A 17,447-nucleotide genomic window follows, 5' to 3' on the forward strand; every position below is an offset into this window, starting at 1 on the left:
AGCTCTTGTTATTACTCACCGCTCCGTGGCACCCGCCGGCCCGCATCGCGCTGCACTGGATCCTGACACATCGTCAGGACATAGTGCATGTAAATGCGCACTATGACCGGACTCTGTGTGACGTCAGGTCCCAGTGCAGCTCATGAAGAAGAAGATGGCATGGGGGAAACGCTGATGCCACAGGGGGAGGCTAATGGCACTAAGGGGGGAGGCTAATGGCACTAAGGGGGGGAGGCTAATGGCACTAAGGGGGGGAGGCTAATGGCACTAAGGGGGGGAGGCTGATGGCACTAGGGGGGGAGGCTGATGGCACTGGGGGGGCAGCTGATGGCATTAGGGGGCTGATAAGTTTTTATAAAGGAAAACGTTATTTTAATTTGTTTTCTCTTATTAGAGTACTAAAATAATCGGTAGCTGCAGCCCTATGTGTGTGTGTGTGTGTGTGTGTATGTGTGTATGAATATATGTGTGTGTATATATATATATATATATGTATACATAATCTTAGTTTTAATGCTTACAAGGGTTATCCAGAGGCTGTGCTATGCAGTTTCTGTAGCTCTCATACAAATAAACGGGGGGTACAGAAAGTGTAGCGCAGTGAGCTACAGTTTTTCTGTAACTTGCGAGATACACTTGTGGGGACCCATTTTAGAGAGATGGATGTGGGTTCCAAAGGTGGGACCCACATGTATTGTACATTTACAACATATCCTGGGGATACGCCAGAAATGTTTTTAATGGGAATACCCCTTTAATCCCTCAAAGGGTTTTATTATCTCGAACATTGGTGGCATATTGCTAGGATATGCCACCAATGTCCGATAGGTCCCACCTCCGGGACCCACAACTATTTCCAGAACGGGCCCCCCAAAATAAATGATAGGGCATGTGCTGCATGTTCCCCATTAATTTCTGTGGGAGCGCACAAGCTGTGTCACAGATTGGCTGAGGTCCTCCTCCCGGCATCCCTGTTGATCAGCTGTTTGAAGAGACTGCAGCGCTCATAGAAGCGATACGTTCTCTTAACTGTTTACCTGCTCACTGACGACATTGCAGCTACGAGCAGTATAATCACAGTACAATCAAGTGAATGGGGATGGCGGAGTTGTAATAACACTGCACACCACTGCAATCTTGATGGCGAGCAGGTAAACCATGAAGAGGACACAGCGCTCATATGAGTGCTACAGTCTCTTTAAACAGCTGATGGGAGGGGTTTCTGGGAGTCGGACCCTTTCTGATCTGATATTGATAACCTATTCTGAGGATGTAATCAGTATTGGAAACTGGACAACCCCTTTATTACCTCCGTGAAGCAACGAAATAGTTCAGCACAGGGCAGAAAGGGGTTAAGGACCAATTCTGTATGAATTGCATTGTCTTTTGTCAGGAAATCAGTTATCTGCTGATAACAAGTACCATGCTACAGTTCTGGTACTTGTCTGTACTTTTTTGTTTTTTAGTCTTTTAGGTGCAGTTCACACATTTTTTTTATGGTGTTTCTGTGCAATTTAGAAGTTTTATTGCCTATGTGTTTTTGGTGCATTTTTTTTTATCGGTAAAAACACTGGCTCCAAGTGTTAACTGAAAGTCTATGGGAGTCATTTAATATAAAATATATACGCCACTTTTTGGCATATTTAACCCCTTAAGGACTCAGCCCTATTTCACTGGTATAAATGGTATAGGGTATACGTTCCACCTATCAAAATTATATCACTGTCGTTGGGAACGCTATATGACTGTTAAAACTGTTGCTTTATTAATCAGAAAAAGAAAAGGGAGAGGGAAACTAACCTATATTAAAATTCTAGGACGCCATCCAGTCAGTATAAGGTCGATGAATGGGACCTAAAAAAACCGCAGGTTGCGGTAAATGCAGTTATGGATGGGGTCACTAGAAATACCGCAGGCTAGTGCTGTACTGCTGATTGGAGCATAAGGCCGTGGGGCCGTGCTATTTCAATTCCACAGGAGTAGGCACTATTGCGCGGTCACGGTGCTCTGAACCACTTCCAGCTGATGGATCCCTAAACTAAATTTAATCATGGACTAATCCAGTGATAAACATCTGCCTGCAGAAGCCGATCTCAATTGAATCCATCCGTTCAGGGTGAATCAGATGTCTGAGAGTCGGCCCTGCAAGCACGAATCAATGGATCTAAGCTGAGCTGGGTGGATCAGAAAAAGCTGAATTGCAGTTGCTCATCAATCTGCAGAGGGCTGAAAACCGCAGACCTCAACTGCAGTGTGAGCGCAATGCAGACACACATAGACATTAATTCATCCCCACACCACACTCGACGCGTTTCGCCATAATAGGCTCGTCAGGAGCGTGATGGTGTGGATATCGGGACAATTAATCCAAGCTGCTAAGCCTCCATTACAGAGGCTGCAGCTGTAAGTACGAGGTGGCCGAACGCGGCCGCTCAGGTGCACGAAATATGAGGAGAGTCCTCCTCCCCTCTGCTGAGCCACGCCTACAGAGCGGCCAATGAGGATACAGGAGGCGCGGCATCGCCGCATCATCCATCCCGCCCCCATTGTGCCGCCCCCTCTGTGAGACCGGCCCAGAGGAATGTCACAACATTCCTACATTAGAATTTGAGTTGATATATACGGCGACTTACTGATCCGGCGGCAAAGGTACAGCACCGATCGGGACAGGGATCATAAAGTGGTATACATTAAGTTATATTATTATTGAGGACATCAATCGGTATGGTAACACTCTGGTTGGGCGGATATACATGGTGGATATACATAGTGATCCCTTTATAAGCAACAGGGGCAGTGTTTGGTATACTATGCTGTCAGCAGTCTACAACCAATCATTGCACTTACATACCCCTGCTATCTAATGGCCCTATCAGTGGCCTGGGTGATCACATTTATGCTGACCAATAAAATTGAGACACTAGTGGTCATCCTGCTGGGACACAGGGATGATCACTCCTAAATTCCCCCGCTGCGCTCCAGACTCAGGGATCTAGAGAAAACACACAAAGGAATTATACTCATTTAATCCCTGGGGCTGGAGCGCATACAGGCGATAAATCCACTGTGTCTCTTTTTGTAATAAACGCCTATCAAAGTCGCCTCCTCTTGGCGATCTTCTGACTACTTCCACAGCCTGAAATTTAATGACATCCACATCACCATTGTGCATGGTTGATATGTGTCTGGCAATAGGGGTGTCAGCCCCTTTGCAGATGTCATTTAGGTGTTCTGCTATTCTTCTACGGAATTCTCTTGTGGTTTTACCCACATATTGTTTACCGCAAACACAAGTGGCCAAATATACCAGGCCTCTCGTTTTGCAATTAACAAATGATCTAATAGTGAACCTCTGTTCAGTGACGCTACAAAGGAATGTAGCGCCAGGATCGGTGGGAATGGACCAGTTGCGCATTATAGCCACATATGATGAAGCGCATAACACAGTGCGAGAGTTGCTGACGACCTATTGGGGTATTTTAAAATCTGACCCCGATATTGGAGATATGATAGGCGACGCACCTCTAATTACGTACAGACGTGGACGTAGTTTGAGAGATCGCCTGGTCCATAGCTTCTTTCAGGCCCCGACCACATCCACGTGGTTGAGTACCAGTCTCAAAGGCACCTTTCGCTGTGGTGGTTGCGTGGCCTGCCCTGCAATCCAGACTGGCGCTACATTCCTTTGTAGCGTCACTGAACAGAGGTTCACTATTAGATCATTTGTTAATTGCAAAACGAGAGGCCTGGTATATTTGGCCACTTGTGTTTGCGGTAAACAATATGTGGGTAAAACCACAAGAGAATTCCGTAGAAGAATAGCAGAACACCTAAATGACATCCGCAAAGGGGCTGACACCCCTATTGCCAGACACATATCAACCATGCACAATGGTGATGTGGATGTCATTAAATTTCAGGCTGTGGAAGTAGTCAGAAGATCGCCAAGAGGAGGCGACTTTGATAGGCGTTTATTACAAAAAGAGACACAGTGGATTTATCGCCTGTATGCGCTCCAGCCCCAGGGATTAAATGAGTATAATTCCTTTGTGTGTTTTCTCTAGATCCCTGAGTCTGGAGCGCAGCGGGGGAATTTAGGAGTGATCATCCCTGTGTCCCAGCAGGATGACCACTAGTGTCTCAATTTTATTGGTCAGCATAAATGTGATCACCCAGGCCACTGATAGGGCCATTAGATAGCAGGGGTATGTAAGTGCAATGATTGGTTGTAGACTGCTGACAGCATAGTATACCAAACACTGCCCCTGTTGCTTATAAAGGGATCACTATGTATATCCACCATGTATATCCGCCCAACCAGAGTGTTACCATACCGATTGATGTCCTCAATAATAATATAACTCAATGTATACCACTTTATGATCCCTGTCCCGATCGGTGCTGTACCTTTGCCGCCGGATCAGTAAGTCGCCGTATATATCAACTCAAATTCTAATGTAGGAATGTTGTGACATTCCTCTGGGCCGGTCTCACAGAGGGGGCGGCACAATGGGGGCGGGATGGATGATGCGGCGATGCCGCGCCTCCTGTATCCTCATTGGCCGCTCTGTAGGCGTGGCTCAGCAGAGGGGAGGAGGACTCTCCTCATATTTCGTGCACCTGAGCGGCCGCGTTCGGCCACCTCGTACTTACAGCTGCAGTCTCTGTAATGGAGGCTTAGCAGCTTGGATTAATTGTCCCGATATCCACACATCACACTCCTGACGAGCCTATTATGGCGAAACGCGTCGAGTGTGGTGTGGGGATGAATTAATGTCTATGTGTGTCTGCATTGCGCTCACACTGCAGTTGAGGTCTGCGGTTTTCAGCCCTCTGCAGATTGATGAGCAACTGCAATTCAGCTTTTTCTGATCCACCCAGCTCAGCTTAGATCCATTGATTCGTGCTTGCAGGGCCGACTCTCAGACATCTGATTCACCCTGAACGGATGGATTCAATTGAGATCGGCTTCTGCAGGCAGATGTTTATCACTGGATTAGTCCATGATTAAATTTAGTTTAGGGATCCATCAGCTGGAAGTGGTTCAGAGCACCGTGACCGCGCAATAGTGCCTACTCCTGTGGAATTGAAATAGCACGGCCCCACGGCCTTATGCTCCAATCAGCAGTACAGCACTAGCCTGCGGTATTTCTAGTGACCCCATCCATAACTGCATTTACCGCAACCTGCGGTTTTCTCAGCCTTATTTCACCTTAAGGACTTGGCCATTTTTTGCAAATCTGACTAGTGTCACTTTATGTGGTGATAACTTTAAAACGCTTTTACTTATCCAGGCCATTCTGAGAATGTTTTTTCGTCACATATTGTACTTCTTAACACTGGTAAAATGGAGTCCAAAAGATTAATTTTTATTTATAAAAAAAATACCAAATATTTTGGAAAAATTAGCAAATTTCCAAGTTTTAATTTCCCTACTTCTATAATACATAGTAATACTTCAAAAAATAGCTATTAGTTTACATTCCCCATATGTCTACTTCATGTTTGGATCATTTTGGGAATGCCATTTTATTTTTTGGGGACGTTACAAGGCTTTAGATGCAAATCTTGAAAATGTTTAGAAATTTTCAAAAACCCACTTTTAGGGACTAGTTCAGGTCGGAAGTCACTTTGTGAGGTTTACATAATAGAAACCACCCAAAAGTGACCCGATTATAGAAACTACACCCCTCAAGGTATTCAAAACTGATTTTACAAACATTATGAACCCTTTAGGTGTTCCCCAAGAGTTGATGGCAAATGCAGATGACTTTTCAGAATTTCAATTTTTTGCCAGATTTTCAATTTTAATCAATTTTTTCCACTAACAAAGCAAGGGTTAACAGCCAAACAAAACACTATATTTATTGCCCTGACTGCGGTTTACAGAAACACCCAATATGTGGTCGTACACCACTCTACGGCCCCACGTCAGGGCGTAGAGGCAAAGGAACGCTGTGTGGTTTTTGGAAGGCAGATTTCGATGGACTGGTTTATATTTACACCATGTCCCATTAGAAGCCCCCTGATGCACCCCTAGAGTAGAAACTCCCAAAACGTGACCCCATTTTGGAAACTACGGGATAAGGTGGCAGTTTTTTTGGTACTATTTTAGGGTACATATGATTTTTGGTTGCTCTATATTACACTTTTTGTGAAGTTAAGTAACAAAAAATAGAAATTCTGAAATTTCATCTCCATTTGCCATTGACTCTTGTGGAACACTTAAAGGGTTAACAAAGTTTGTAAAATCAGTTTTGAGTACCTTGAGGGGTGTAGTTTCTTAAATGGGGTCACTTTTTGGAGTTTCTACTCTAGGGGTGCATCAGGGGGGCTTCAAATGGGACATGGTGTCAAAAAACAAGTCCAGCTAAAACTGCCTTCCAAAATCCATATGGCATTCCTTTCCTTCTGCGCCCTGCTGTGTGCCCGTACAGAGGTTTACGACCACATATGGGGTGTTTCTGTAAACTAAAGAATCAGGGCAATAAATATTGAGTTTTGTTTGGCTGTTAACCCTTGCTTTGTTACAGGAAAAAATGGATTAAAATGGAAAATTTGCCAAAAAATACCTGTTTTGGCACAGTTTTAATTTTTTATTATTTACAACGTTCATCTGACAGATTAGATCATGTACTATTTTTATAGAGCAGGTTGTTACGGACGCAGGGATACCTAATATGTTCACTTTTTTAAATTTAAGTTTTACACAATATCATTTTTGAAATAAGAAAAATCATTTTAGTGTCTCCATAGTCTGAGAGCCATAGTTTATTTTTATTTTTTGGGCGATTGTCTTAGTTAGGGTCTCATTTTTTGCAGGCTGATATGACTGTTTTAATGGTATGATTTTGGGGTGCATATACCTTTTTTGTTCGCTTGCTATTACACTTTTTGTGATGTAAGGTGACAAAATTATGGCTTTTTTTACACCATTTTTATTTTTTATTTTTGCGTTGTTCACCTGAGGGGTTAATCATGTGATATTTTTATAGAGCAGGTTCTTACGGACACGGCGATACCTAATATTTGTACCTTTTTTTTTATTTATTAAGGGTTTACACAATAATATCATTTTTTAAACCAAAAGAAATTGTTTTAGTGTCTCCATATTCTGAGAGCCATAGTTTATTTTTTATTTTTTGGGCCATTGTCTCATGTAGGGGCAAATTTTTTGCGGGATGAGACGACGGTTTGAATGGTACCATTTTGGTGTACATACGACTTTTTAGATCACTTTTATTACCTTTTTTTGGAAGTAAAGTGAGCAAAATTTCAATTTCATCATAGTTTTTATTTTTTATGGCGTTCACGGTGCGGGGAATGTAACATGACCGTTTTATAGATCGGGTCGTTACGGACGTGGTGATATATAACATGTGTAGGGAATTTTATTTTTAATCAGGGATAAATGTTTTTTTTTTTTTTTTACCCAGACCCACTTGATTCTTGAAGATCCAGTGGGTCTGATGTCTGTATAATACAGTACAGTACACTATATAGTGTACTGTACTGTATTTCACTTACACTTTGTCTGAACAGATCTCTGCAGATCTCATCTGCACCATGGACAGCAGGATGCCTGAGAAGGCGTCCTGTTGCCATGGGAACCTTCCCCGTCTGCTCACCACAACTGAGCAGACGGGGAAGGGGAGCGAGGAGGGCTCCCTCCCTCTGTCACCCCATCCTGTCCGATGGGTCCCTACGGACCGTGGCATGGAAGGGGTTAAAACGGCGGACATCTGCACAGATGTTTGCCATTTGAATCGGAGTGCCAGCAATGAGTTGACATTCTGATTTAAACGCTCGGCTATCCTGAAAATAAACTGTGAGTGGTCGGAAGATCGCGCACCCGCCCCCCACACTGCCGCCCACCGCCCGCAATCCTCCCCCCTGCTGCGCCCGCAGGCACAAAAACACAGAGGGCTGCGGGGGGGGGGGGGGGTAACTTTCAAAAATATGGGCACTTTAAGGTTTCTGATCCCTGCGGCCACGGACCGCAGGGATCAGAAACTTGCATAAGCGGTAAAAACCGCAGGTCTGAATTGACCTGCAGTTTGTAGCGATCGGCAATGCGGGGGGGGGGGGGGTCACAGGACCCCCCTAGGCATTGTCACAGGGTGCCTGCTGAATGATTTCAACAGGCACCCTGTTAGGATCACTGCCGGCCGTGCGGCAGTGATCAAAACTACACAGGACGTACCGGTACGCCCTAGGTCCTTAAAGACTCGGGGAAACAGGGCGTACCGGTACGCCCTAAGTCACTAAGGGGTTAAGGTGCAAATTTTGTTGCAAAAGTGTTTTGCTGCAAAACATGCGCCTTTTTCCCTGTGTACACCACTTCTTTTTTTTTCGCCATTTCAGTTAAAAGGGGTTGTGGTGCAGGTAGGGGGTGGGCTGGTAGGCCAGTCTGAGTCATCCTTTTCTACACCTGTTTTTGGTGCAGACAGTTACTTAAAACTATGCCAGCAAGGGAGCTGGCATAGCTTTAAGCAAGTTGCACGGCTGGCAGAAAAGTGCCTAAGTTATGTAGACGCCGGCGCGTCAAGTGGCAGCGGACATGTACTGAGACCAGCGTCTAAATTGCCAGTCATGGTAAATGTCCCCCTATGTGTTTATTCCCGTATTCTTGTTTTTCCACTGACTGTGGGTCAGTGATAAAACAACACAGGCTTTCACTACTTTGGTGTGTGTTGCGGACCAAACATGCCATAGAAGTCAAAGGGTCCATGAAAGCCACTAAGGTCCCCTTCACATGTGTCTGGCGATCTAATTCAGTTCCCCTCTCATGTGAAGTAGAAAAAGCTGGTGAGGAACTGAAACTAGAACTGATCCCATAGTTTACAATGGGATCATTCATATTCATCCGGCACATAAGTTGCTGGATGCCAAATAGCACCAGACATGCTCAGTTTTTCTGTCTAGCACTATCAGTGGATAGACACCGGATCAGTGCACTACAGATAAATCAGTTGTGTCCGGCTCGCGGCATGAGATAGCTGGCCGGACACAACTGATATACAGTATGTGATGCGAGTCGAACAGATGACGTCTGAACACAAACCACTGGTAAAAGATTCTCTCGAAATCCCCTCTTTAAGCAGGCAGTACATGTGGAATATGGATGCTACATCAAAAACCAGGGCACCAGCCGACCAAAAAGAGACCCTTCACGGACATCTTCATGTCTAAAACACTGACATCAAATGGACACTGATGTGTGACTATTACCTTATAACACAATCCAGAAAAGGGCTAGACAACACAGATTTTTCCCTGAAAAATAGGATTATAAAGGATTATAAAAAACATTAAGACTTAATGTGCAGTAGATTGTCTGTTGTTTGTTACACAGTTCACTCCCTTCCAACAGGATATATACTAAGAAGACAAATACGTTTATACAAGACTGTGAGGATGACGGGGAAACAGCAGCTGGTAAAAGACTTCTTCATCTTATGCAGGTAATTGGACTGGAATGTGTCACCCATGCTAATACATTGCAAAAAAAAAAATTTTTTAAATGGTATAGTCCACTATGTTTTTTTAATGTATGCCTCTGCATGAAATAATATTGTGTACTACTCTGTTCTATGAAAATTTAAAAAAGATAAAAATTGTATGGCAGTCCAGCTGGTGAATGGGAGTTGGGATGACAAAATGTGAACACGGCTTTGTTTATAACACTATGGTATGAAATGTATATGCACTGAACTAGAGGAGTCTTTACATGCCGTCACATCTTTGCTACACTTATCTATTGTGCTGTTTTCCAGATTCTGGATGCCAGAGATGTAATGGTAGTTGTGTCACGATGGTATGGAGGTATCCTTCTCGGACCAGATCGCTTTAAGCATATCAATAACTGTGCACGAAACATACTGGTGGAGCATCACTACACAAACTCTACTGTAGGTGTTAAGTTTAGGATGAGTTTCTTGGGGGAAAAAATTAAATGAGTTTCTGGTGCTAAAGAATGTATTTAGGTCCTAAATGTTAATAGGTTTAGAAATCTACTTTATTACTCCCTATCATTGTTCTAGTTCAGAGCTAAGGTGTACTTCTGCGTAATATTGTGTCAGCTAAAGGAAACAAAAATGTTAATTTTGAGAATGGCCTTTTGCTTTGATTAAGCTTTCAGTTTTGTGATCATTATGATTCAGAATAATATATTATGTAGATTAGTGCTCATCTGTGAAGAACATTTGGTCGAATGGAGTTTCCCTGAAACCCTTTTACCCATGTAGAATTGGGGAAGGGTTTCATCTAGCAATAATTAGCTGTTTTTTTGTTTTGTTTTTATTATTGCTTAAATGGGGTGTCTGGTTTAAAAAAACTCATATTTTCTATTTAGTAAATTCTGAGTTAATACAGGGGAACCCCTGTTCTGGAACCTCATCTCTTGGCTAGAGCTCAGAGCAGCTACAAAGAATGTCTCTTTTTGTGGAGGACTTGTCCTGTCCTGCATTACACAGACATCCCATTAATTTGAATGAGCACTTTGTAATGCTGAATTTCCCCCGTGGTGGTGCTGTAAGGCAGCTAAACACTTACCTTCCCCAAAAATAAAAACTGAGTTTTGGGGGACTAGAGCAGGGGTACACTTTGTGAATTGCTTATTGTTAAGGAACTTTCGAACTAGTAGGAGTTGTCCAAAGTGAAGAACCAATTTAAAGTGGTCTTTTAAACTCACATGAATTTTGTGTGTATTTTGCATGACTTTTATAGGGGTTGTGCCAAGTTTTGAAGTTATCCCCTATCCACGGGAAAGGGAATAACTAACTGATTGGTGGGGGTCCAACTGCTGGGACCCAATGATCCTGGGAATGGTAAGGCTACTTTCACACTCGCGTTTGGTGCGGATCCGTCATTGATCTGCACAGACGGATCTGTTCAGATAATACAACCGTCTGCATCCGTTTGTATTATCTTTAACATAGCCAAGACGGATACGTCTTGAAACCCATTGAAAGTCAATGGAGGACAGATCCGTTTTCTATTGTGCCAGATTGTGTCATAGAAAACGGATCCGTCCCCATTGAGTTACATTGTGTGTCAGAACGCATCCATTTGGCTCAGTTTTGTCAAACGCTGCAAGCAGCGTTTTGGTGTCCGCCTCCAAAGCGGAATTGAGATGGAACTGAGGCAAACTGAGCGGATCCTTATCCATTTAGAATGCATTAGTGCAAAACTGATGCGTTTTGGACCGCTTGTGAGAGCCCTGAACAGATCTCACAAACGGAAAGCCAAAACGCCAGTGTTAAAGTAGCCTAATCCTGTTCCCTCTTTCTGATGGAGCCTTCTTTATGGGAACTCCTGAGATAACCGAGCTCTGTGCTCTGTTTTTGGCAGTCCCATAGAGATGACTAGTGATGAGTGAAGCGAGCTTCAGATGTTACATCCAAAGTTACTTCATTTATAACTTCAGATTAATGCTGTGCGGAGATCCGTCTCCATACTGTATTAGAATGTATGGGCTCCGATGAGCCGAAGTTAGTTACTCACGAAATCGTGTGTGACTGATGAATAACTTTGGTAATGGAAAACCACTTTAAAACTTGAAACTGAACTTGGCTTTGGTTACAAGGTACCAGTACCAGATGTAACATCCTGAAGCCCCCTTCGCTCATCTCTAGAGATGACAGCAGTGGCGGTATGCATGTTTAACCTTCCGCTCCATCAGGATGGGAAACGGGATCAACTTTCTTAGGATAGATGGTGGTCTTGTTGGTCAGACCCTCACCAATCCGTGGATAAGGGAAGGGGATAACTTCAAAACTTGGAAGAGCCACTTTAATGGATGACTATACATATGTTCTTTTTTTTATGAAGAACAAAATTGATGCTGCATTCATTTTGAACAAATGAAACAAATCCTAAAGATTCATTACCATACATGACATGTGACTGCATTATTGCATTTTATTTTTTGTATGTTTTACAATAAAAACATACTTATTGAGTGATTGCCATTTTGGAAAGATTACTATAGAATAGATAAAAGCTTGCTAAATTAAAAACTTCTTTGATGTACAATTCTCTTGAACATGTAACATAAAGTTGTAGAGTAACTATTGTTCCTATAGCTATGTTAATTCACATTGTCCATTTTATCATTATAGGAAGATTCTGGAAGGCATGCTGAAAAGAACAAACATACAAAAGAAAATAAGAAGTGAATAGAACATTAATCTATCCTAAGAAATAATTGCTCAAATTTTCAACATTTTGATTCAAAGTGATAAAGGTGTCTTCCTTTTCTTTGCTTAACCTATGACATTGAAAATAGTCATTAACGCAAAACCTGTCAGGTGAGTTCTGCTGCCCCATCTGAGAGCAGGCTATGATAGCTCTGAGACATATAGCTTTATATGACTGGAGTAGGATTTCTTAGTAAAAAGAGGACTTCTAGGATAGACAAGACTTATAGGAGAGACAGCGAGAGTCCTGATTACTCTGCCCACACAAGATGACTGACATGTACCAGTGTGTGAAGAGCAGGGTGTCAATCACTGTGTGTGTGTGTGGGGGGGGGGGGGTAGGTAATCAGGACTCATTGTCTGTTCAAGGAGTCCTGTCAGTTTTTACTCAGACATCCTTCCACGGATCATATAAACCTATATATAACAAAGCTCAGTCTTTATCGTACCCAGAACTCAGGGCAGCAGAAATCACTTTACATGCCTGCTGTAAAGAAATTGAAGTTAAAGGAAATGTTCATCCAAAATTATAAAAGTTGGTTCTGGGTGTAGTTGGATGACTGTTACTATATAATTATTTTTGCCCACTATCTTGTATTCTCCATTTTGAGATTTCCCTTGCCAATGGACCTTAAACATTACGAACCAGTTAGTTAAAGGAGTTGTCTGCTTTTTTATATTGAAAACCTATCCACAGGGTAGAGTATAACTAACTGATCGGCGGGGGTCCAACCGGGAATGGATCAGATTGGCAGGGGGCCGACTGCCGGCACCTCAGCTGATCAGCTGTTTGAAGAGAATGCAGTACCAGCACAGTGTTCTCTGCTGTTGTAATTACACATGCTTGCCGCTGTAATGTCGATAGCGAGCAGATGTAATTACAGCTACGCCATCCCATTCACTTCCATGGGACTGCTCATTTCTATACAAGTGAATAAGAAGGAGCCATTTCAATGAAGCGAAGGGGACGGCGGAGTTGTATTACACTGCTCACCTCTGCAATGTCGACAGCGAGCAGGTAAACAGTGAAGAGAAGGCCGCGCTCGTATGAGTGCTGCATTCTTTTCAAACAACTAATTGTTGGGGGTGCTGGCAGTTGTTCCCCCCACCTATCTGATATTGATGACCTATCCTGAGGAAGCTGGATCAATTGAGGATTTAAGAGGTGAATGCTGTTTTTTATTTTTACATTTGCAGTTTTTCTCATTCCTCTAGTCAGTTCTGTAGCAGAGACTTCTCAGGGATGGATGGGGTGCTCAGAAATTATTATTATATTGCATATTATAATTAGCAATACAATTTTTTTTTTTTATTCCTATTGTTGCTTCACAAAGCTGATTTGGCTTGCACAGTTGTGCTATCAAGTTGATGGTTGTTATAGACTTCACAAATAAACTATGAGTGAAATAACAAATGTATTGCTAAAACCTTACCATAAAACAGAAAATGACGCACAAGGGAGTTGCTACTTTACAAATATTTGGCTGGATATAATAAAAAGAAAAGAGATCTCTTCAGTAACATGCTTTTATTTGTACTTATAAAGGTTTTCATGCTAGAAATCCTGTTTTAAAGAGAAGGAGGAGGGTCATTTACTATTAGATATATGCCAGTTTTTATTTGCGCCGCAATCTGTGACTTTTCCCCGCTCACGCCAGGTCTAAAAAAAAAAGGGCCGGGGAAGGGGGCAGGCCATCAGGCCTATCTCATTTATCATTTTCGACGCCTGTTTTAGGCATAGAAAATGTTCTAAATCTACACCAGCAAGGCAGCTGGCATAGATTTAGACTGGCGGTTGATGCGTCAAAGTCATGCGCCTCTATAAACCTTCGTCAGATCCACCGCCAGCGCAGGGGTTATTAAGACCAGTGCCTAAAACACCGGTCTTAATAAACGAAAGAGGTTTTTCCTAGTGATCATACATTTATTACCTATCTGGTAGGTTTATAGGAAAACCTATCATTGCCTGCAGTGTTACATTAAAATGTGTTTATTGTGGATGTATGAAAGAGCAGTTTCATGCCATATATATATATATATACATATATATATGTGTGTGTGTATATATATATATATATATATATATTGTGTTAACACTTTCTAGATTGTATTTATTGGCAAAATTAAAAAATAAATGATTTTTATTATACATGTTTTTCATCTTCATGCATTTGTTATATTAATGTATAATCAATGTCATATTTCAATATTAATTTTAACTTTTCAACTATACATTTTTATTTTTCCTCTTTTATGGTGAGTAGTAATCTACTTACCAAAGGATATAGATGCAAATAATAGTTTTTTTGTTTTACATATGTTAGTGTAACTTTTGTAACTCAAGGTAACCATTAAAGAGGACCTTTCATCGGTCCAAACATTGTGAACTAAGTATCATGACATATTCAGCGGCACCCAGGGATCTCACTGCACTTACTATTATTCCTGGGCGCCGCTCCGTTCTCCCGTTATGTCCTCCGGTATGTTCGGGGACTTGGTTATAGTAGGCGGAGACTTAGGGGACTTGGTTATAGTAGGCGGAGTCTGCCCTTGTTCTGCTGGGCGTCTCCATCTCCTAGGCTGTAGCGCTGGCCAATCGCATCGCAGAGCTCACAGCCTGGGAGAAAAAAACTCCCAGGCTGTGAGCTCTGCGCTGCGATTGGCCTGCGCTACAGCCTAGGAGAAGGAGACGCCCAGCAGAACAAGGGCAGACTCCGCCTACTATAACCAAGTCCCCTAAGTCTCCGCCTACTATAACCAAGTCCCCGAACATACCGGAGGACATAACGGGAGAACGGAGCGGCGCCCAGGGATAATAGAAAGTGCATTGAGATCCCTGGGCGCCGCTGTATATGTCATGATACTTAGTTCATAATGTTTGGACCGATGAAAGGTCCTCTTTAAGTTTCAATCTGTAATCTTTAGTCCTTCATTCATTATCAATGCCCCACTGCACTCCATCTTAGACTTTTCTCATGTGGGTCACTGTAACATCCAGTATGCTGTGTGTGAGGTCTATGTGTCCAGGATGCTGCTGCCTTCACTAGCCATTTAGCTGTCATCACAGATTCATTCCTGTACTGATTTACCCAATTAAAGGGAACCTGTCATCAACTTTATGCTGCCCATACTAACGGCAGAATAAAGTAGAGACAGGTGAGTTGATTTCAGCGATCTGTCCTTTATAGGTTAAAAGTAAGTGGTTGCCGAGAACCAACATCGCAATCGTCCAGACTACATCTGGAAAAGTCATGGTTATTCATGAATTCCTGCTCTCCCTGCCCACCTGCTGATGACTGACAGGCTTCTACCTAGTTTTCTCCCTCTCTCTCTAGGAGAGAACTGACAATCATCAGCAGATGGGCGGGGAGAGCAGGAGATTATGAATAACCATGACTCTTGGGTAGATTTGCCTCTTTTCAAGGCCTGGGCTGCAATTATTATGACGCTGGTTCTCGGCAACCACTTACCTTTAACTGATGTGTAACACACCGCTGAAATCAGCCTTTCTGTCACTACTTTATGCTGCCCTCATTACGGCGAGCATAAAGTTGGTGACAGGATCCCTTTAATGTAACCCCATGCATGATCTCCTTTCCCCTATACGCACACAGACACTGATTCTGCCTGTGTGTGAGATCTTTTCATACTGCTCAGAGATATACTTTATTTCGCATTTAGGAAGAAATGATCAGTTAAAAAAATCAGTGCAGAGGTGTCCATAGCCTTTAAAGCGGAAATTGCAGACAAAAGCATTTATTAACTATCGTAGTGGATAGGTGACAAATACCTCTGGCTGGAGTACCCCTTTATGCATAAAGAAACTAAGCAAAAGTTCACTCAGCAATGATTGACAAACATGTATAGTATTACAGACCAGGTTAGCAAGGAATCACACACAGCTTGTGAAATCGTTCAACAGTGGATAGTCAGAAACAGATTCTTGAGGCACAGGCAACAGGGATGAGGTAAAGGGGCAGTCAAATCAAAGAGCATGTTTAATGAGTGCGAGAAATGGCAGTGAAGTTCTACGTATAACTAGTGCCTTACCAGAAAATGATCAAGACAGTGTACCAAAACACTTTAAAATCATATAAAAAAACAATACAAAAACAATACAATATATATTTTAAAAGGGGTTTTCCAAGAGTTTTATAATGATGACCTATCCTCTGAATAGCTCACCAGTATCTGATCGGTGGGGGTTGGACACCCTCCATCTATCAGCAGTTTGAGAGCGCCGCTGCCTTCTCCAGCTTTTCTTAGGCCATGTGACATCACTTCATCAGTCACATCGCCTAGGCACAGCTCATCCCCATTGATGTGAATATGGGTGAGCTACGTTACCAAGCACAGCCGCTATACAATGTATGATGATGTGCTTGGTCCCAGGTGTTGGACCCCCACCAATCAGATACTGATGACCTACCCAGATGATAGGTAATATGTGTAAAAAAAAAATAAAAAGACTTTCGGAAAACCCCTTTAAGTATTGCATTGTCTTAGGCAGGAGCATACACAGATCTAATAGGGCCCCATAGCAAAATTTTGTATGCGCCCCTTCTATCTAGATTCCCAGTGTACATTTGTCAGTCACTCCCAGTAAATGTAGAACGTGCAATGACCCATATTTCTGACAAATGTATGTGTTTTTTTTTAAACAGGTGGAAGAAATTTGAATTAAATACTAATAAAAAAAGTTGCCTTTGGCCTCACCCACTTTAACTGACTTTTATGTCAGAAAAAGTGCAATAGGTGCTTCAGTTATATGGCACTGATTCTAACCACCATATTTCTCAATGTATTTAGACCAGAAAACTAGCAAAAATGGAGCAACGGATTCAGGCAGCACATGGAGTAAAGCACATGGAGTGCTGTCTGTATCTTTTGTGACCCTATTGAAGTGAATGGTCGTGTGCATGAGGCCAAACACGGAAGACAGACTCTCCTCAGCAACACTGTTAGCCCTTTGCACCTTGTTCTCTAGTACATAGAAACATTGTTACCTAAGTATATTACGAAAAAAAATGTTTAACATCCCATTCACTACATTGTATTAAAAATAAACCAAAATGACGGTTACACTTTAGGTTTGTGATTTGACAAACTTTTGCGTAATATCAACCACTAATCGGCCCTGGTGAGCAGTGGTTGATAATAATAATAATAATACCCCTGCTTTCTAGTGACTTAATAAAGACTTTCTTGATGTGCAATTGGTAATACGGTAAGTAAAATCATCCAGGT

General features: G+C 42.4%; 1 protein-coding gene across 1 annotated transcript in view; it reads left to right on the forward strand.

The window, feature by feature from the left end:
- Positions 1 to 14,323, forward strand: part of IMPACT (impact RWD domain protein) — a 36,040-nt gene extending 21,717 nt beyond the window's left edge. The window contains exons 9-11 of the mRNA XM_044293487.1: positions 9,374 to 9,464; positions 9,777 to 9,911; positions 12,123 to 14,323. Coding sequence (XP_044149422.1) covers positions 9,374 to 9,464; positions 9,777 to 9,911; positions 12,123 to 12,179 — 283 coding nt within the window. The 3' untranslated portion in view covers positions 12,180 to 14,323. The remainder of the gene's footprint in view (positions 1 to 9,373; positions 9,465 to 9,776; positions 9,912 to 12,122) is intronic.
- The last annotated feature ends 3,124 nt before the right edge of the window (positions 14,324 to 17,447 follow it).

This window comes from Bufo gargarizans, chromosome 5 (assembly GCF_014858855.1).
Source record: "Bufo gargarizans isolate SCDJY-AF-19 chromosome 5, ASM1485885v1, whole genome shotgun sequence".
Lineage (NCBI taxonomy): Eukaryota > Metazoa > Chordata > Amphibia > Anura > Bufonidae > Bufo > Bufo gargarizans.